The sequence below is a fragment of the Xiphophorus couchianus genome, unplaced genomic scaffold, assembly GCF_001444195.1.
Source record: "Xiphophorus couchianus unplaced genomic scaffold, X_couchianus-1.0 Scaffold1000102, whole genome shotgun sequence".
Taxonomy (NCBI): Eukaryota; Metazoa; Chordata; class Actinopteri; order Cyprinodontiformes; family Poeciliidae; genus Xiphophorus; species Xiphophorus couchianus.
Window position 1 is genome coordinate 309,703 of NW_020963015.1, and position 22,622 is coordinate 332,324.

Sequence of the window (22,622 nt, forward strand, 5' to 3'; positions counted from 1 at the left end):
TGGCGCAGTTGGTAGCACTGGGTTCGATTCCCGGCCGGGGTCTTTCTGCATGGAGTTTGCATGTTCTCCCTGTGCATGCGTGGGTTCTCTCCGGGTACTCCGGCTTTCGTTTGAAACAACGAAATGAAAACTTGTTTTCCGATGTAAGATCAAAATGGTCCCACACTGCGGAAAACTTTCATTTGCCTTGAGGCTCCATAGTTGATGCCGTACAATAAAAGATAAAGAATCTTTTTGGCAAATGCATCCTGTTGACAGGTTCGCTTCCTTATAAACACAGTTTGGAGCAGCAACGTCATTTCGAAACAGTTCCTGTGTCGGTCACGTGACTTGCTGAAATCAATACGCACCAACACTGGTGTTGGTCTATGGGCTTGACGCATGCGCCGACACATTGTTAGTATTCATCCGCCGGCCAGCAGACGTTGATACAACCTCGTCTGCTGTCACGATTTATGTTGGAATAACTGACGACTTAACGTTTATTTTATCTAGAAGAGCGCATTAAGTGTTGGCGACACCGACGATGTATTTTTCTCTGGAGATAATGGAGGAATTGGATCGAACTATGCGCCTCATTTTGGGTTTTGTCGACCAGAACATAACCTCGATGGAAGTCGGAAGCGACGGGAGGCGGAGCTTCGTTACTGACCAGACCGACTCCCTCCGCTCCAATCATCCAGATGAGGACACCTTTAATACCGACAGCCAGCCACCTAACGCGGGTCCGCAACGATCACAGTGAGTTACTGTTTTATTCCAGTTGAATTAGACACTGATCATAATATTAACAAAAATATCTTCTTGTTCGGTGCAGATCATGGTAAGAACGCAAAATGTTTTATTGTCCAAATCGGTTCTTATTAAGTAAAAAAAAAAGATTTTGTTGTTGAATAAGTATTAAAAATATATCTGTTCATTCCACAGATACCGTTAAAAAAACGCAACCAAAATATGTGGTGATTTAGTTTGTCCTTATTGTAGAAAAGGTTTTTGGTTTAAAACGCCTGCTTCCACGGTGCCGCTCTGCTGGGCCTCCAAATAACTGCAAAAATCCCGAAGTTTAGCGGGAGGCTACCGAGGTTTATTAATTACGAGATTAATAAACCTCGGTGCTAACAAAACTTTTTGTTAGAGTGTTAACAAACTTTAATAAACGTTAGCACTGAAAGGGACGGTACTTTTTTTTGACTCCATCAAAATACAAGGTACAGTTTTATGGGTTGGAGTGCCACTTGGGTGGAGTCCACCACCATCATCATCATCATCACTAGCTGCCACTCCTTCAGAAGTCTAAGTGCCATTACTCGGTCCTACTGTAATTTAATGGAAACTTGCGCCATCTTGTGGGCAAACACCGCGTGGCCTTCACTAAAACAACATGCCAGGACAGCCAGAGTCCGAGTCTGGATGTCTGGATGTCTGGATGTCTGGATTGCGTTCCGCTCTTAATTAAATATAATTCTTCATGTTAACTTGTGGTTTTTTAAGCGAAACCATCACACTATTGTCTGCATTTGATTCACAGCCTCGGTCAATTCTAATAACTGTCTTTTAGTTAACTTTGATATTATATTTGCTGTACTCACAACATTTGGTATGTGTAGCCAGACAGCGAGGAGCAACCACTAAAGGTTCCCACATGAGGCTTTCTTAAGAGAAGAGAAAGACGCTTTAGGGTTTGCATTCAGAGTACACAGCGTCGAACTGGATACGCCCGTCTCGTTTTTGTCACTCGAAACGACTTTAAATAATAATAATAATAATAAAACTTAGTAACTTAAAACGACTTAATAATCCGAACCCCGGTCTTACGATCTGCATCAAGACAGTTGGTGTTGCAGCTGGTGTAATATGAGTTTATGATATATTATATATAATCTCTAAATCAGATTTAGGTGTTTCTGTCCTTGTCTAAAAGCACAAGAGTTGCTGACATGAACTGAATGGGTGAAGTTTTACCTTTAACTTTGTATTTTTATTTGTTTTGCAGAGATCAGACATGATGTGCCAAAGGAAGTTCTACCATCTGCTGGTTCTAGTCGTGGTTTTTGTTCTGGTTTCAGGCGTCAGCAGCTCCCAGAACCTGGAGGGCAAGGTGAGCACACACCTTCAGAGATCCTACAGAACCACACAGCCTTCAGCACCGGCAGAGGAGTAGCTGTGTTTGAGTGTATGCAGACAGAGTACAGAGCCGTTCCCTCACTGGAGGTTTTCAGGTTAATAATCTGTGTTAATTGATGTCAGTCCAAACTTTTCATTCAGGCAGCCTCCATGTTTTTATATTAAACAGTGTTACAGTGACGGGAAATGTAAAAATATTACTGATTAATTATGTTACTGGAAGATGTTAACACACAACTATAGAGTATTAAAAATAACAAAGCAAAAAAAAAAAGAAATAATTTTTTTGCACATTGTTAAATCCTAACTAATTCATCAGCCAGTGGATCTGAAAACATGATGCAGTGCTGACTGCATTTAGAGCCGGTGTTCTGACTGTCTGTGCTACCCATCAATCCCTGTGGTGATGCGCACATCGGTGATCTGTATTAGTCTGTGTTTAATTTAATTCCAATAAAAACGCGTTTCCCCTGTCTGATGCTGTTTTATTCTTACAAACATCTGTTTCAAATATATTTTAACAGGCATTATATTCTAATAAAGGATTAGGTCAAACATCTACAGCTTTTCATTTTAAACGGGTAGGATATTCAGATGAAGGAAGTGATATTCTTGTGGTTTTGTCATGGATATAAATTGTTCCAATGCTAAGCTAACCATAACTGCTAAGCTTCCACTTCAGTCCCGTCACTCGAATAATGTTATCCAATATATATAACAATAACAACCTGCTGTAGTTTCTGTTTGTAAACATGACGGTAGCAGTTTTAGACGGGTAGCACCGACAGACAGAACACCGGCCCAATGCATAAATGAACTAAGCCGCAGTTAAATGTCAGCATAAACTGAATTTTACTATCTGTTTATTCAGAATGACAATGGTATTAAATTTTATTTAATGTTTCCAGCAGATTAATTAAAAGATTTTAGATTGTCTAACGTTAAATTTAAGAGGTGTAAAGTTTAGTTAACATCTTAGGTCTGATTGTTGTCTTTTAAAATCGGTTTCCAGTTTGTTTTCATCTCGACACTGATTGAGTTTTTTCACCATCGTTTTTGTTCCAGAGCTGAAGGAGCTTTTAGCTTTAATTCTGTTTGTCTTTAACTTAAACTTGTTGTTTCTTGTTGTTCAGGCAAACTACATCTGCTTCAGCTGCCCTTTGTCAGAGGCTGAATCCATCGATATGGTGTACAACAAGCATAGCACTGCAGGAGACTTCTGGCTCCGAAATGGTTCAGCGTTGGCTTCCTGCGACTTCTCGTCCGTTTACGCCTCAAAACGTAAATGTTCTGTTTGCCTCAAAAACCCTGTTGGAGCAGAAACCGTCGTCATGGTTTTATGCAACCTGACGAGCTGGGAGGAGCCGATATTCGAGGGTCAACATGGCGACATCAGCTTCAACAAGACCGGTAAGAAGATCCACAAACATTTTTATATTTGAACATGTTTCTAGATTTCACACTGAAACCCATCAAAAAATAAAAACTTTAAAGCTAACAAGAACTGGCGGCGGGGAATTAGCATTAGCACATTTAGAATCAACTTACTGTTACGGGAAAACCATTTATCTGCCGTCATCAGTGGCTATGCTAAATAGCCTTAGCATTCCTGGCAGACTGTGTTGTGGTGAACCAGCTGTAGTGTAGCAGAGAGCAAGAGGAAGGGTGAGCAGCACCTACACGAGCATGATTGACAGCACTAAGACTCTCCTCCTGCCTCTGATTGGTGGTTTCTGACTGACTCAGCGTATTTCTGCCCTTAGTACTGGGAGAAGGCAGAGGAACTCAATTTTGAATTATCAGTCTTGTATTATACTGTTGCTACATGATGATAATTTTAACAAATATGTACAAATATATATTTTATTTTATATATATTTAAATAAGTTACATACTGCAATTGTAAAGTCTCAAACTTGGGGTAATTATTGTGGCAGAGCAGGTTCACCTGCACCAGCACTACATAACCCCTCTGGGCTCCTTCTTACCGAATACTGCACCAACGTAAAGGTCAAGTCTAAAAGCTCTTAACGTTGTGAACGTTGAGGACGTTAAGAGGAGTTCTTCAGAGAAGTTATCGTAACTCCATAACTCCTCTTAACGTTCAGAGCAGATAGGAGTTATGGAGTTATGGTAAATGAACTGAACTTATATAACACTTTTCCAATCATTTTGACAACTCAAACCGTTTTACACTAGAGTCACATTCACCCATTTGCACTCACAAACACACACACATTTATACAACGTTACGCAGATTGGTAGCCAGTTTGGGGTAAAGTGCCTTGCCCAGGGGCGCACCAACATGTGGCAGGAGGAAGCTGGACTCGAACCTACAACCTGTGCGCTTACATCAGTCTCACTGTGCTCAGGTTGGGGACACAAATATAGAAATTTGTGTAGCAGTGTGAATGGATCAGACTGGAAATGCAGTTTTTGAGCAAAACTATGGGAAAAGTGAGGATGTTTTTGTATTTAATTATTTTCCCTTCAAATTACTGGTTGAACTGGGGTGAGCTCTGATATTATTCAGGTGCACTGTTAAGAAATGAAGTTGCCTTTCGACCACATCGGTGGCGCTCTAGAGCCTGACCCTAGATGCCTCTTGTTGCTCCACGGTTTAAAGAACAGTTTGAACTAATCCTGGTGTTTCTGTTCCAGACTGCCCTCAACCCAAACCCAGCAGTGAGTATTTGCTCATTTTATTTATGAAATCGGATTATTTAATTAAGGCTGTAACAATTCCTCCAATGATTTGAGTTCTTCAATTATTAAAATTCTTCGAGGTTAATTGTCTGCCTCGAAGCTTCGTTAACTTATGTTTTACTGTTTAACAGTTTAAATAATCACCTGTTCTGGTCAGGTGATTATTTGTGTTGTGCAGCTCTCTCACTTCCGCCTGTGAGTTGGTAATGAATGCTAAGTGTTAGCAGCATAAGGTCTAATTTCCATGTTCGGTCCTGGGGAATTTCATTGATCAATAATAATATCTGGGTTTTTATTGTTTTTGGGGGACCAATAAGCATCGTTTATTATCTGGCTCGATGCCTGGAGTACGGCAGCCTCTCTCCTCCCAGAGCTGCTGCCTGGTGGTCGGTTCAGAGCCAACAGTGAGGAAGAGCGCGGCGTGTGTATTAACACATGTGCAGACGCATGCAGATATAATCTGAGCACAGCTGCAGCTGATGCTTTACAGACGAACCGGAAAATAAATTTACCACCATTCGGGTCGCAACAAATGGCTGGCAAAGCACCTGGTGGCGGCACAGAGCTGGTAGATGTGCTTCTGTGTGATGAAGGAGCCAAAGTGAGAGTTCATCTCCTAAACTGACTGAAGATGAATACATAAACTAAAAACTGGAGTATAGACATTGTTTGTTGATGTCTTTGTGAGCCTGCCTCTTTATTGATTGATTGAACATACTTTTAGATTTTTGTATAATTTTTGTCTAGATGTACTTTAAAAATGAGCTATTATATTATTGTTACAGGTTAATTTTCTTAACTACAGAAAAGTTATTGTAGATCTGCATGAATATGAAAATCTTTGCCAACATTGATAGCCTATAGTAATACTGCTGTTATGTTTGTATTTACCAATAATTTATTTTATTGTTTTTTTAGAGTACTCGATTACTAAAATCATTTACAACAACCCTAAATCTAATATTTCACAGAAACATGAATACTGTAATATTTTGTGGATTTCAGCATCTCTACGTTTCTTAAAGTGTTTCAGATGAAATTCTGGGATGTTTTTAGGAAGAACTAAAGTTTGATTAAAATAATCCGCCTGCTTTCTGGATAAAATCACAAATACTTCTGTAAAAACAACCCAGTTTTTTTTTCTGTTACAGCCCTCTTTGAACCTAGCCCTCAAAGAGATGCCACTCAAACAAACGGTAGGTTTAGTTTTCCTTCCTAGTTTCAAACAATTAGACATCAACTAATTTCCTACTTTATTAAAGAGAAAAAACTTGCATCCTGTTTCCTCTTTCACCCAGGAAGAAGTGCAGGTCCTTTAATTGCAACAGCCTGTTTATTCGCTGTCCTCGTCCTCGGCCTCATCATCATGATCATCATCATCGTGTGGAAATGTCATAAATCCCAGCAGGTGAGCGTTTCAGTTGGTCTCAGAGTTTCTCTTATAATAACAGATCTCTTCGTCTGAACGTCAGACATGAGGTGAAGGATCAGCTGAACATTAATCTCTGTTTCTCTGAACCTTTTGGTTCTTCAGAATCCAGTTGATGGATCCAACACCAACTCATCTGATCCAGAAAATGGAGCTGGTGTTTAAACGACCACTTACAGGAAGTTTATTTCCTGTTTGTTTATCTTTCTTGGACTGAAGTTGCTGCAAGCAGCTAATAGTTTCAGAGGGAAGAACCTGTTCATTCAGACAGGCTGTAACTTTTCTTTTTTTACTTTTTAAAAACGTTTTTTCTGAAACAGTGGAGCTGAAGACTGGATTTTATTTCATATTTTGTTGACTATTAGGATGAATATTTCATCAATGATTCCCTGAATGTTTCTGTTTTGTTTGTAGGAGCCTGAAGGTCTTTAGTTGACATCATCATCATCATCATCTTTCTACTTTTCTAATGTTTTTTTTATCATACACTGAAGACTTTGCTCACTGTTTGCGTGTTTTACCCAGTGATATGTAAATTAAGCTGAGCCATCAGAAGGTGGGTTAACCAGTCTCCTCCCTTCGCCATCCTCACCGTGCCAAAGCAAATGTTGCTTTTTTAAAATCTTGAATAGTTTTTTATACTCCAGTAACAGGGATGATGAAGACTCTTTGGTGAAATGACTGACAGCATTGTGGTCTGTACGTGAACTCAGAGTCTGAGGTCAAGGGTCAAACTGTGAACATGATTTATTTTTAGGGTTTTTACTAAAAATACATAATGCAATATGATTTAGATAAAATATATAATATATATACAGTACACAAACATCCAAAGTCTTTTTTTAATGCTCATTAAGACAAGCACTTTCTAAAGTTTCTTTTTTTTTCTCTTGCTCTTTTCACTGTAGCTATTTTATATTAGGGCTGCACCGATTGCACTTTTCTGGCCGATCACAGATTTTTAAAAAGCCTGACCTGCTATTTCTGATCTTGGCTAATATCTTTTTATTATTATTTTTGTTTTGTCTGAATTGTTGCTGTGTTGTTAACTGCAAACGTGCAGACATGACTTGGTGGGCGGGGCTAACGGTCCAGCCTCGCACTGCAGAGCAGAAGACACAGCGGCTGACGCTTTGACCTCTGCTGAGGTGGATCGGATCAGCTTCATATATGAAAATCGGCCGATCACTCGTCTCCCAAAATGAAGGAAATCACCGCTGACAAATTGGGCCAACCCTAATTTATATTGTCCAAGTGAATTATACTATAATTTATTCTTATTGAGATTATTGGGGAAATTAACTGGTTCCTGTTTCAACTGTATTTATTGCAAATATTGCTAATTGCGTACTTTTACTCCGATACATTTCAATGTGTGGTTTAGTTACTCGTTACAAAAAAGCGAGAGAGATAAACAAAGTGTTTTGACCTGTCAAGAAAATCCGAGCTCATCCCACTTCCCCATGCTGGAGATTTTAGTTTAACAGTAATAATAAATAAAGTTATCTTTAAAATGAATCACTCAAGTGACATCAAGGCCCAGCAGTAGACTTAAGTGTCAATAAAATAAATCTGGTTGTGTGTGTTGTTTTTGTCACATGCAAACTTTGCTTTAATTCTACTTTTTTCTATCTAATCATAAGAAATCATAGTCAGTCAGAGAGAGTCATTAAACAGGAAAAGCAGGTTTCCTGGAAAAAGAGGAAGTTTCCAGCCTGCAGATTTATAAAAATAGCTGAGACTATTTCTTAGTTTAAAGCATGAAAGTTTTAAAGAATGAAATCTAAACATTTTGAGTAATTTGATAAGATTCAAAGTAAAATACTTATATTAATATTGATTTACTTGTAATAATACTTACACTTATATTTGTGGGAACACTTATAAGAAAAACAAGCAAATGTAACTTTGGTATCAAATAATTAGAATAATAGATTATTCTTGGTTTCTTTTCAGAAAAACATCTGTAATAACTCACATTAAGATCATAATAAGAGTAACTAATAAGTTATGGTTATAAAATTATAAATGAATGCTAAATCAGAGAAGCTAAAGAAAATAAATGTGATATAAATGTGATTTTGACATTGAACTTGAAATGGTGTAAAAGGTTGTAAAACTGCAATTAAACATCACTGATATGTTGGAGGTAGATGGTAGGTGAAAGGTGAAAGGAAGGGAAAAAGGGGAACTAACAGGAGAGCAGAGATGATCAGCACCTTATATGGAAACAGGAGGTTGAGCAGCCCTGAGACATTGGCACAGACATCATGACATGATGTCTCTTAAGACAGTGACGGATATGAGATCATCTGTCTAAGCAGACAGATGAACCCTATATAAGGTGGGTGCAAAAGAGGAACCGTTCGTTGGATCCTCTGGGCAGCTTCGAGCCAAGATCGAGATGGACAAAGAACTCTGCAGCTGAAGAAGAGCCGGGGCCACAGAGCCGAAGACTGTCCTGCACATGGAGACCAACCCGTCTGGCCCACAATCTGTGGCTTCGAATCGCACTTCTCTCATCGGCTGGGTTCAGACCCCAAAGACAAAGATGAAGACAAAGACAAGGAAGAAGAACTGGTGCCTTTTTTCCTGCCAGCACCAAGTCCTGTGTGACCTCAGCATCCATGCGGAGAAGAAGCTCATCGGACCTGCGGAGATCCTGGCCTTCGCCGATCAACATCTTCCTCCTGCTGCCACACCTTCTTCATCATCAAGCCAGGTCTGGGGTTCGAAACGCCAAACTCCGTCCGTCTCTCTCTAAGGTTCCTTTTTTAGTTCTCAGTATCAGCAGTAGGGAAAGATAGACTAGATGATTGATTTTACTTATTTGATTATTTCTGCTACTGAATTAACCTGTACTGACCCTTGCAAAAATGCCTTACTAATAAAATATTTAGCATAAAGAAAATCTAAAAGATGTTGTGGACATTCAGTTAATGAGTCACCTTAAAGTTCTTTGATGGTTGTAAAATAGCTGTGATGTTTGATTCTGGAGAGGAAGAGGTGGAAAATGTTTTTAGGTTGCTGGTAGCCCATATTTAAAACAACATCCTTGGGACTCGACCGAGTCACTAAAACCTACCTGGTTCAATAACAAATGCAAGTTGCAAAATAGAGAACGAGCGACCGTTAACAGGTGTGCTCTGTGAAACTAGTTGGCTGTAGGCTGCTCAGTCTGGCTAATTCACAGGGGGAAGAAGGGTGGGACACCTGGATGTAGGCCGTCAGATAACCAGGCGAATCGTTTCTCGAAACCAGCTTAAACAGAGTTTACTTCAGTTCTGGACAGGGTAAATCCCAGCAGATTTAGGAAACTCAACGGACCCGTTAGACGGAGAGCTGGTAGCACATCTCCCCTCTCAGAAGAGGAAGTACGAGAGTGAGAGAGTAGAGACAGAAAGGAGGGGGGGGGGGGGGGTTGCGCAACAACAGACCCCACCTACTGATTAGCAAGTAGCAAGCAGGCTACCGAACAAAGTCCGTAGCCTACTTGCCTGGGCTTGTTCATCACCACCAATAGGATACACCTGTTTCGCTTCTCCCATTAAACACAAAGCAAGTCTCGCAATCAGCAGCAGCCACATGGAGGAGGAGACGGAGACCACAACGACTGCAACTACGTTGGACACGGCTCCAGGGGAACCACCAGCTGGTGATGAGAGCCCATGGTCTTATTTAAACACAATACACGCTTTCATGGGTGTTAAAGATTCGTCGTACTGCATGCAGTTTATGTTATTCCTGCCCAAAGATGTGGAAATTCTATCTTACAAAAACTCCCCGTCCAACTTGAAGAAACACATCGAGGTAACGTCTTATGAAATGGTTATAATCCTCCTGTTTCAGTAACTATAGTTTGGTCACTAGACACTGCTGTATTGTGAAACGTTGACCATAAATGAACTTTGTTTGGCATTGTTTCAGTTCCATACGTGGTGTATTTAGCTTAGGCCTAATGTTGACTGTAGCAGGCTACCTAGACTCCTCTGTTCAAGGGGGACAGAAGCCATAGCGATAGCAATTTAGACTAAATTTAACGAATATAGGAAAGGCATGCAAGTTCAAAACCAGGTTTACAGATGCCAATAAGCTGCATTTCCCTCCCAATTCTTTTTTTCTTTTGCATAACGACCAGTTGTGTGCACCACCTACTTACTGTAGCATTGACTGATTCACTGATTTGTGAAGTAGAGTAATCGTAACAGCTCTTTTTCTTCATGTTGGCCGCATTTTCTGTACTATTTATTTTTCTCATTTTCAGCACTGACCTTACTTGAAGGGAAAACTTAAGGCTTACAAAAACTTTGTATTTTCTGTCCTGGAGGGTTTACTAAGAAGCTGGTTCAGTTGTAAAGCAGGTTAAGTTAACCTTGTGCTATAGGTAAAGCACCTAATTTTCTTAACTAAATGATGCCTGCAGGTATATCTATTAGCAGGTTTAATTTTGCCTGCACTTGGTTGTGTACATTATTTTAAGTGTATTTGACAAGTTTACCAAAATATAAAAAATGTCATTCAAACTGCATTTGCTTTGTTTTACTTTTCATTACATTACTTGAGTACATCCATTTTTACAGTAATTTCCATACTTAAGTACAAGAAGTTTCAGATACTTTAAGACTTTAACTCAAGTAACATTTCAGTCAGTGACTTGGACTTTTACCAAAGTCATATTTTGGAGAGGTACTTGTACTTTTACTTGACTCTGAGATTTCAGTACTTTATACAACACTGTGCTGTTGTCCTTTCATCTTCCTCAGAAATAAAGTGCAGTGGCTTCGATGCCTGCATCCTGTCAGCCTTATTTTATTTTGCCTGTTTATTGTCTTCTTTGGATGGGCTGCACTAAAGTGAATTTTATAATGCTCCGTTACAATAACAATAAAACATTCTGATTCTGATTCTTATCCAGAAGTGAGATGTTAGCAGTGTGATGGAGGCGGTCACGGGGTTTCCACAGTGCACAGCTCAATTTTCTCTCTCTGCTCACATTTTTGTAGTTTTACAGAGAGGAACGGGGATTATATTTTGACTCCACCCTTCTGGAACGTTTCCAATTCTGCTTTATGCTTTGCCTGCACGTGGAGTCCGGAACAGAATCAAACATGTACCTGCAGAACCACGGAGTCGTTTGTTCTTCCAGTTTCAAAGTTTCTGTGGATGACAAAAACTCAGTCCCACTGCAAGAAGAGAAATGACTAAATTACCTTTAACTATCAGTCAAATCAAACAAGTTTAAAAATGTGAAGTCTTGTGGCAAAGTATTTGCTCCGTTTATTGTCACTGATTCAGGTTGGCTGTCTGAATAATGTGTTTTGCTCTCTCCTCTTTCGTTCTTATTTCTGCGGAGAGTCAAACCGTTTAGCACAACTTCCTAGTTTTGCAATTTTTCACCTTTAGAACAGTGCCTGCATGATGAAATATTTCCCCTACAATAGGTATTGAAATAATTAAAAACTAAAATGGACAGAATGGCAAAACCTAATGCACCTATTGCAATTTCTTGTGCAATCTAGATTTCTATTTTTTTAGGTGGTAAATTGTATTTTTTGTATGTTATTCCTCTAAATAAAATAATCTTTTACATAAGAATATTTTTTACAATACCATCAAATTGCTCAAGTGCTCATGAACTCAAACAGCTTTTCAGGTTTAGGCTTGTAAATAAAGCATATAATGAAAAAACAAACGAGTTAAATAAAAAGAGAATTTGTTGTAATTATTATCAAAGTAAGATCAAATAAAAATATTGAAAGTTGACATCACTGCTTTAAGAAACTTTCAAACTTAAATCAGAGAAAAACTGAACAACAGAAATCTCTTTTCTTGGGTCATTTCTGTTCAGTTCATGCACCTGGTTAAGGTTGCACAGCTTTACAAGATCTCACTGTGCCAATTCTGAAAACATCTTTATAGCTTTTTATGTTGGCAGGATAAGGCCTAAATTATCTCCATACACGTCAAAGTGCAGCAATATTTTGTATTCATGTTTTTAAAAATGTTAAATCATTAAAAAAATAACACTTTTATTTCCTGATGCAAGTCCATAATGGTAGATTAAAATACAAGCAGTCGTAGCTTTAATGATCCAGGAGAAGGGTCTTACCACTGTCAATCATCCTCATGCACTTGCTGCTAAATGTGCTAATGGCAGAGAAACAACAGACCGTTACAGGAAAACCGTTTATCTGCCTCCTCCTCGCTCTGATTGGTTGTTTCTAATCAGCAGTGGGAAAAGGCAGAGGAGAAATCATTTTTTCTCATTACATACTGTCAGGATAGTTTCAACAAATATGTAAACAAAATATACTTTTTTAAAATAAAAGTTACAAACTGCAGCTTTAAATCAAGGTTAAAAATCTTTTAGAATTGTATTTGATTATTAGTAACTTACATTGATTCATATATTAGTTAATGATGATTATTGTTGAGGATTTTGATGACATTTGACAAAATGTACGTTTGTTTCTTGCTTCATTATTGTTACTGTGTCTCAAGTTTTGCCTGCCTACAAATGAACACTTTACGTTTTTCCTTGTGTTGTCGCTGCCTAGGCTTGTTCGTTTATAATTAATCATTTCTATCATTCCAAACTGTGGTTTGTGTCTTGCTTCCTTTAAACTACTAAACATAACATATAAGAAGAAAACTGATATAAAGAAATGACACTGGTACTTTTAGTATCTTTCAACTGTGGAAATTCAGAGAGAGAATAGAAGTGAAATTATTTAATGAAAAAATAACTGCTAAAACCTGGATGTGTTATTACATCAATATCAAAAATATTAGTTGGTTCCTATAGAATCTAAATGTTGGAGCCTGAGGTTGTAAAACTCTGGACAAAGGAGTAAAGATTAAACTTAACAAATAATCTTAGTTGATCTTATGAAGTTCCTGCAGAGGCAAACAAAAAAAATCATTTGTCTGATGTTTAGATAATTTTTTTGTTTATATTCAACTAGAAATGTGATGATTAATCAAGAGAGAATAAAATGAGTAACATTTTCATCCTGATTCGATTCATAAATAGTTTTAAATATTTGGATTCAAATTCACAAAGTGATTTAATTTGTTTCAGAAAACTAAATGTATTTCTAATATTATTTAATTAAATCCTTCAGTCTGTCATATTGTAATCGTTTTGTTTCCCTTCTATATTATTCTGTAGGCTATTGCTCACTTGTACCGTCTCTGTAGGCCCAAATGGTTCATGGTTAGGAAATTATTTTTATTTTATTTGTGTATTTATTTATTTATTACATGGTTACAGGTCCTGAGACGTAAAGGACACGTAGAAGATAATTAAACAGTAAAATCCTTTTTACTGTCAGTCCTGCACTTTATATTTTATACTGTATTTTATTTTTATTCTGGAGTAACCTCACAACATTGGAAGCTCAAAACATTGTCCTGAGCCGAATGCAACGAAATTTCGTTCTGTATTCACCCTGTGCATGAAAATGACAATAAAGTCAGTCTAAGTCTAAACAGACTTTGGGTTGGGGGGGGAGGAGCACAGCAGACTAACGTCTCTCCCTTCCCCCCCACAAGTCCGTGAGTTTAGGAACGGATAACAAACCGGACCTATTACTGCTGTGTCCAGAAAAGGAGAATATTTAACTGGCCTTAGATGGTTTTTATATTTTATTTAAAAATGTTAGCATCGTGTTCTTTCTGTGGATCGCTACTAACTGGATTTAGGACGACGGATCCTGGTTGAAAGGCTGCCATGAAAAACCCGGAGGAAGCCTAATGGCGGCTTTACTGTCTTCGGTTTTGTTAAAACGTATCAGTGATTTTTCGTTTGGTAATGTTGGAGCTTTTCCACATGTGGACGACTTTATTTTCTACAGTTCGTTGAACAGCTTCTAGAAGAGGCCAACAGGAAGGAGAGCAAAATGGTGAGTTATTGTTTTTAGATAATTATTAATATTTTACTACAAAAACATCAAAGTTTAATGTGGTGGAAACACCACAGTGACTTCTCAGAAACCATGTCCGTTCAAACTCGATTCCACACGTCACACTATTAGGTGTATTTTTCAGAAAATGTTTGTAGAAAGACCGTCAGCAGTAATGACGTCATGGTCCCGATGTACTGGTTCTGATCAACTCGGTCACATGTAATCCACGTCGTTTTAACATAAAATCTGTTTCGCCTGACTATCCGCACTTACGTTGTAGATATCTAAAAAACTATTTTCCAGACTTTGCACATAACTCCATTTTTGTCATCGTGATGACATTATTTTAAAACATTAACTTCTTATGATCCGTTTCTCAGTACCTGGGTAATCTTTCTGTAAAATAGCTTTTTGTTCTCACGGTCTCTGTTTCTTTCTGTATAAAAAGTCTTCCGAAAATCAACGACTTACTTGTAGGAGTGGATTCATCACACCGTCATTTTTACTAATTTAAAACACCATCATAACACTCGAACTTTCCGCTGGGGATGATTTGTTCACAAACCTGAGAGCACAAATCTATGTAAGATACAATACATTGAAACAGAACCAATCAAATTACTGCATCACTCAATAAAAATTACAAAATAATACTGTAGGTTTTCAGAAAGAAAAGAGTACATAAGATAAAAATGTGAATTTTATAGTCTGAGAAAATACTTGAGCATATAAAGATGGCTGCTTGCATCGTGCGTTTCAGATCAGATTTCTATTTCTTACATGAGGCTCATGAAAAATGTCTCAGAAGTTAACAGTTGATTTACAAATATTATATTATAAGGTAGCTCAATTAATAAATAATGAGAATAAAAGTGTGCAATAAAACAAATTTATTTATTTATTTATATTATATTATACTGGGAACACTGGCCACAGGCAGGGGTTCAGTTTGCTGGTCAAACTGGGAGCAGTCCAGTGACTTCCGAGACATCCTCGTAGACACAGGCTAAAGCCAAGGATAAAAGAGAAATTATCTGACAGTGAATAGAAAATACATCACTGATTTCTTCACATTCAGAATGGACATATGTTTTCAGCATATTGGGGCAGTAACATCTTTAAACACAGTTAAACAAGCTGAGCGGTGAAACATGACTTAAGAAAAACGCTGCAGCTCTGATGTGACTGGCCTTTCCTCACAACATCCCCCGGTCTTTAATGCACTTCCTCTCTAACAGTTGTTTCTCATCAGTTCTCTCTCATTAGAAAACACAGTATGAAAACTTTAGCTACGCTAAGAAAATAACGATCAGAGTGGTTACTTCAGGCCATAGGAAATACTTATCGGTTGTCTAGAAGCTAGTTTCTGACTGCAAAGTCAACAAATTCTGCTCGTAAGAATTTCTGTATAATTTTTCTTCCATTCTTACCTGTAAAAGGAAATGTCAATGAATCCAGTTTCTACTGTAAAACGGTTGAAACAGCAAATGACTTACGGAGCTCTGATCGCTCCAGATCAAGATGGAGGGGACGTAACGTAAAACTCAGCACTCTACGTCGTATTCGTCATAGACATGATAAGTAAACGCGCCATTGAGCGCTGAGTCCTGCGTTACGTCACTAACATCTTGTTTGTGGCAGCAGAGCGATCGGAGATCAAAACACTGTCAGCCTTCTGAAGCGCTGTCCTTTAATCAGTCAGTAGCGGTAAGGTTGGCAAAAATAACTATTTCCATTCGTATAAATTATGATTGAATTAATATCCGGTCAATAAACATAACGTGTTTATTTCACTTCACTATTATAGGGTTAGAGTTAGGGGTGATCTGATTCACGTGCAGCGCCGCTAAACATGAAGGCGAAACCCGCTACAGTAGTGCTAATACAGTAATGTTTTGTTATTAAAAATCACCAGCACGTTCAAAACTTATCCGAGTCATGAACTCACAAAGTAGTTACGGCTGCAAAGTTGTGTTATTTGCAGTGCAGATAACGCTGTACTGCAAGCTAACCGCAGTGCACTGCTAACGAGCTAACCGGGAGACCGGAGCTCTAACCCTAACCGTCTCTCCGGTCTCCCGGTTAGCTCGTTGGCTAACCAGAAGACTCCGGTCCAACCGGGAGACTCCGGTTAGCTCGTTGGCTAACCAGGAGTCTCTGGTCCAACCGGGAGACTCCAGTTAGCTCGTTGGCGAACCGGGAGACTCCGGTCCAACCAGGAGACTCCGGTTAGCTCGTTGGCTAACCGGGAGACTCCGGTCCAACCGGGAGACTCCTGGTTAGCTCGTTGGCTAACTAGGAGTCTCCGGTCCAACCGGGAGACTCCGGTTAGCTCGTTGGCGAACCGGGAGACTCCGGTCCAACCAGGAGACTCCGGTTAGCTCGTTGGCTAACCGGGAGTCTCCGGTCCAACCGGGAGACTCCGGTTAGCTCGTTGGCGAACCGGGAGACTCCGGTCCAACCAGGAGACTCCGGTTAGCTCGTTGGCTAACCGGGAGACTCCGGTCCAACCGGGAGACTCCGGTTAGCTCGTTGGCTAACTAGGAGTCTCCGGTCCAACCGGGAGACTCCGGTTAGCTCGTTGGCGAACCGGGAGACTCCGGTCCAACCAGGAGACTCCGGTTAGCTCGTTGGCTAACCGGGAGACTCCGGTCCAACCGGGAGACTCCGGTTAGCTCGTTGGCTAACCGGGAGACTCCGGTCCAACCGGGAGACTCCGGTTAGCCCGTTGGCTAACCGGGAGACTCCGGTCCAACCGGGAGACTCCGGTTAGCTCGTTGGCTAACCGGGAGACTCCGGTCCAACCAGGAGACTCCGGTTAGCTCGTTGGCTAACCGGGAGACTCCGGTCCAACCGGGAGACTCCGGTTAGCTCGTTGGCTAACCGGGAGACTCCGGTCCAACCGGGAGACTCCGGTTAGCTCGTTGGCTAACCGGGAGACTCCGGTCCAACCAGGAGACTCCGGTTAGCTCGTTGGCTAACCGGGAGACTCCGGTCCAACCGGGAGACTCCGGTTAGCTCGTTGGCTAACCGGGAGACTCCGGTCCAACCAGGAGACTCCGGTTAGCTCGTTGGCTAACCGGGAGACTCCGGTCCAACCAGGAGTCTCCCGGTTAGCTCGTTGGCTAACCGGGAGACTCCGGTCCAACCGGGAGACTCCGGTTAGCTCGTTGGCTAACCGGGAGACTCCGGTCCAACCGGGAGACTCCGGTTAGCTCGTTGGCTAACTAGGAGTCTCCGGTCCAACCGGGAGACTCCGGTTAGCTCGTTGGCTAACCGGGAGACTCCGGTCCAACCAGGAGTCTCCCGGTTAGCTCGTTGGCTAACCGGGAGACTCCGGTCCAACCGGGAGACTCCGGTTAGCTCGTTGGCTAACCGGGAGACTCCGGTCCAACCAGGAGACTCCGGTTAGCTCGTTGGCTAACCGGGAGACTCCGGTCCAACCGGGAGACTCCGGTTAGCTCGTTGGCTAGCCGGAGCTCGTCGACGAGTTTGTTTCTTTTCCAGTTGAGAAGCTAAGCAAATAGCTCAGCTAATGGCTGAACTTTGATTTCTGCCATTAAAAAGAGTGTTGTTTAAATGAGCTTCATCCACCATGTCACGATGAATGAACACAAAGTTGGACCATATTAAACATAGAAATGTAAACCACCACAAACATTTCTTTATTTACGTGAAGGAAACGATTTTACAAATATTTGAAAAAAACTGAATTATTCACATAAATTTACTATTTTGTTCTTCTTTTCCAGGCTCATAAAACATGGAGGCTCACACTTTTATGTTACTCACATCGGTTATGGCCTTTGACCCAGGAGAAGTAAGTAACGTTGACATATACTTAATAGTCCAGCTGGCTACCACAGGCTCAGGGACATCTGGGTTATTGTCTGTATTACACTGGTGAAAGATTATGTTAGTAGAGCCTAATATTTTCTTTTTATAAATGGGTGCATAATTATACCATGGTGGTTTGCAAGTAAGAAATACTGGGACAGCAGAGGGATCTCATACTTTAAAGAGAGGGGAGGTAGCTGGAAGTTTTCCCCTTCATTTTATTTTCTGACCACGTTATTACACATCGCTGGGATTGTAAGCAGGAATTTTCTGCATCACAAAAACTAGATTTGAGGGAATCAAATGCATAATGCGCATTACCTGCAATCCAACAGTATATTTCAGTCCTTGAGTCTGTAGGTGTAACAACACTGGATACTTTTTAAAAAATTGGTGTGGAAACGGAATATAAATTAAAAACTATACATTTTCTTTTTACTTTATTTTTGTTTGTAATAAATTACTCCAGACTGACTTTAATCAACAAGTAGAGTGACTAAGCACTTTATAGTACGAGATAATCTGAAGCAGTTATGTTTATTGATCAGCCTGTGAGCCAGAGATCGAAATAAAAAGAAACCAGAGAGGATACATAAAAAAAAAACAATGGAGGGTTCCCACATAATACACTAAGTCTGAGATTTTAAGGTCATAATAAGTTTTTAAAAAAACAAAACATTCCCTGTCCAGAAGTTTTCTGACCACCATTTTTCTGTGCATCTGCTATTTGTTTATCCGTTAGTCAAGCCTTCACGCTTTATATCTGAAACTTTAGTGCAGAAACATTCGTAATACATTCATTCTCAACTTTTGTACTTGTACTAAAAAAAAATAGCCAAACAGACAGAGATATGTGCTTGTTTGAGCCTGGAAAAGTAAAATCCTCAAAGGTGGTTTAGTAGGTTTCTTTTCTTTTTTTAATGAAATTATTTTTAGCAACATTGTTGCTATTGATGCAAGATTTTAATTTAGTTTCAGATATATACTTTTGAATATAATTTCAATTATCATTTTAATCACCGCTGGTCACTTTACTGTACTAAATTTTCTTGTGAGTTTTGATTATTTTTGCTTATTTCCAGCAGGGTTTTTCAAAGTAAAGAATATAAGTGACCACTTGGACAAGAGAAAACATGCATACATAACCAGGAACAAAATAATTAGCTTAGCTTTATTTTTCTGATCTAATCCTACACCTTATCTCAATTTAATGCAAATTAAAATATGAATTGCAGAGAAAAGCATTTTGGGGGTGGTCTCTTATGTCTTTAAGCTAAAGCTTTCCATTAAACTTGAATTAAAACATAATGTTTCTTCCAGAAGGAGTTTAATGTTAAGAGAGGAGCTAGTTTTCTCTTCTCTCAGTTTTTCCTACTGGGAGAGGAGATATTCCCCCACATCTGTTCAACCAGCAGTTTTACTTCTTGAATTTCATGGATGAATGGATCTTGTTTCTCTGTGATATTCTTTAACATCTTAGGTCTGATTGTTGTCTTTTAAAATCGGTTTCCAGTTTGTTTTCATCTCGACACTGATTGAGTTTTTTCACCATCGTTTTTGTTCCAGAGCTGAAGGAGCTTTTAGCTTTAATTCTGTTTGTCTTTAACTTAAACTTGTTGTTTCTTGTTGTTCAGGCAAACTACATCTGCTTCAGCTGCCCTTTGTCAGAGGCTGAATCCATCGATATGGTGTACAACAAGCATAGCACTGCAGGAGACTTCTGGCTCCGAAATGGTTCAGCGTTGGCTTCCTGCGACTTCTCGTCCGTTTACGCCTCAAAACGTAAATGTTCTGTTTGCCTCAAAAACCCTGTTGGAGCAGAAACCGTCGTCATGGTTTTATGCAACCTGACGAGCTGGGAGGAGCCGATATTCGAGGGTCAACATGGCGACATCAGCTTCAACAAGACCGGTAAGAAGATCCACAAACATTTTTATATTTGAACACGTTTCTAGATTTCACACTGAAACCCATGAAGATGGCTCCTCTTGTTATATTCATTTACTCCTGGTTTGTTTTATGTATTTTTTAAGTTTAACATGTTATTTAGAAATTAGTTTATTGATCTTTCAGAGGGTGTATTTGCATTGTTATGCTATTTTATGCTATAATAGTCTCAAAATGACAATATTATCATTTATCGCAATAATTTCTGGGACAATTAATCGCCCAGCAAAATTAGTTATCATAACAGGGCTAGTGCTATGTCAGGCCTGGTTTTATCTCTTATCCTGGATTTCATAATCCTACTTTAGTGAAACAGCCCACTGGTTGAACTGGGGTGAGCTCTGATATTATTCGGGTGCACTGTTAAGAAATGAAGTTGCCTTTTTGACCACATTGGTGGCGCTCTAGAGCCTGACCTCAGATGCGTCTTGTTGCTCCACGGATTACAGCAGTGGTCCCCAACCCCCGGGCTGCGTGGACCAATTGGTACCGGGCCGCGCAAGAAATAATTAAATATTGCCGTTTTATGTATTATTTGAATCTGGAGGATCTTTTATTTTGAAAATCCTTTAACCGGATTCTCTCGGTTCCGTCTTGCCCAACATGGAGCCACAAGCAGCAAAATGAGTCAGAAACGGATCAGATTGTTTGGAAAGTTTCTTTGTGAAGGGAAAAGGCCCAGAGAAGAGCCAGGAGGATGGATTTATCCCGGTAGGTGATTCCCACAGTCCAAGCTCTGCATGATATGGTGACCGGATGTTAATGAGGCAATGAAGCTTCAAGCTGCTTCTCCACTAGAGACCAAGAACCCGGAGCATCAGCAACACTTCCGGTCTCATCGTCTCTCATCTCTCCCAGATGGACCGTCTGGTTGCAGAGAAACAAGCTCAGGGCTCCATGAGTCGTTAAAATTTTCACAAAAGTAAAATGTTCGTTTTTGTGGCGCATCTGTATCTTATTTTGAAGGGATATATAAACGTTACCATAGCGACCAGAGTCAGAGAGCGTTAGGGCAGTGGAGAGACGAGATGAGAGGAGTAGAGCTTATGAGTTTTAGGTCTGGTTCACACGACACGATTTAAGGATTGTCGGCCGATTTTCCAAACCTCTGCGACCACAGAGCTGATAAAAGTCCAACAGGTTCGGTCGGTTCGTGAGTCCAGCAGCAACACACCACAGAACCGATTCCACTCACCAACATCCCAGAAGAAAATCCAGTAAAACCCCCAACATACCATAGATGAATGTAGAATAATCAAACAGGATGATGATGTAGAAGCAGCAGTGACAGTTTGTGGCTCATTTTAATCGATAAAAGACGAAACAAAAAGAAAAGGTGTTTGATAAAAGATGGCGGAGCAGCCGCTCTATTTGCTGCACTATGATTGGGAGGTGAGTTGTGTTTGTTCATAGTTAACATTTTTAACTGAATAATCATAACCACATATAATAAACATATATAAAAATGACCTTTACATAAAGTAATAAACATTTCCACATATCACCCCTGATGTCCACCGGACTCTCAGTTGCCATGTCAACTGTTTGGATTCCCTCCGTTTTTACGTCACCGCGCTTTCTGATTGGCTACCTGTCACATTCAACAGGCTGCGATTCGCTCCCAGTCGGGGAAAACCTGTAACAATCGAGCCAAGACACTGTTGAATATTCAACACACCACACACTGCAGGACGTTGTAAGATTGGCCTAAAGAGAAAATCGGGGCAAAAAATAAAATAATATAAAAAATAAAATAAAACAAAATGAAAGGCTTTAGCGGGAACACCACCAACACCAAGTCTTATCTGACTGTCCCGCCCGGACCGCAGCAAAATCGCCAAGTCTTGACCGGTCTGTGGTAATAAAAAGGTTGGGGACCGCTGGTTTACAGAACAGTTTGAACTAATCCTGGTGTTTCTGTTCCAGACTGTCCTCAACCAGAACACATTGGTGAGTATTTGCTCATTTTACTTGTGAAGTCTGATAATTTAATATTTAGCAGAGATATCTGCAGCATCTCTACCTTTATTAAAGTGTTTCAGGTGAATCTCTGAGATGTTTTTAGATCAGATTCAGGAAGAACTGAAGTTTGATTCAAATAATCCAGATCATTTCTGGATAAAATCAGAAAATACATCTTTCAAATAACAAAAAATATGTTTCTCTTCTGTTCCAGGAACTGACCCAAACAATGACAGTAAGTTTCTTTTTCCTTCCTTGTTTAAAAACCAGCATCTAACCTTGGTTACAACAAAGAAAACTTAACTTTACATTTCTGCTAGAGAATAAAACTGTTTTCTTTCAGGAGGAAGGATTGGACTCTACATTTCTCTGGGCTGCTTCTTCTCTGTCCTTCTCATCTTGTTGGCATGGAAGCATCATAAATCCCAGCAGGTGAGCGTTTCAGTTGGTCTCAGAGGCTGAAGACGAGAGTTTAGCTTCTGTTTATCAGACTTCCAGGTGGATTATTTAGTCAGTAATTAACTGAAGGTTTCTGTTTTTTTACAGGATACCAGCAGCTGAATGTCTGAAGACCTTTGACCTCATGTAACCTGGTTCTTCCCTGTTCAGAACATTCTCTTAACTTTCTTTATTATCGACTGCTTTTCCCCCTGCCCCCATGTGATAGTGTTTTTAATCAAACTCTAAAGTCTTTGCACACTATTTACACA

General features: G+C 39.8%; 1 protein-coding gene across 1 annotated transcript; it reads left to right on the top strand.

The window, feature by feature from the left end:
• Nucleotides 1-400: 400 nt before the first annotated feature.
• On the top strand, nt 401-7,462 carry LOC114141454 (uncharacterized). The gene is made up of 8 exons (XM_028011995.1): nt 401-741; nt 1,994-2,098; nt 3,258-3,534; nt 4,786-4,809; nt 5,982-6,026; nt 6,129-6,238; nt 6,365-6,452; nt 6,674-7,462. Exons 2-7 carry the CDS (start codon nt 2,003-2,005, stop codon nt 6,422-6,424), a joined length of 612 nt encoding a protein of 203 aa, XP_027867796.1. The 5' UTR covers nt 401-741; nt 1,994-2,002; the 3' UTR covers nt 6,425-6,452; nt 6,674-7,462.
• Nucleotides 7,463-22,622: the final 15,160 nt, after the last annotated feature.

Bases quoted from the DNA above. Each gene is read 5' to 3' on its own strand.
- LOC114141454 (XM_028011995.1), top strand. From the start codon at position 2,003: ATGATGTGCCAAAGGAAGTTCTACCATCTGCTGGTTCTAGTCGTGGTT. The intron at 3,535-4,785 runs GTAAGAAGATCC...TTTCTGTTCCAG, and splicing joins CATCAGCTTCAACAAGACCG to ACTGCCCTCAACCCAAACCC. The intron at 4,810-5,981 runs GTGAGTATTTGC...TTTCTGTTACAG, and splicing joins CCCTCAACCCAAACCCAGCA to CCCTCTTTGAACCTAGCCCT.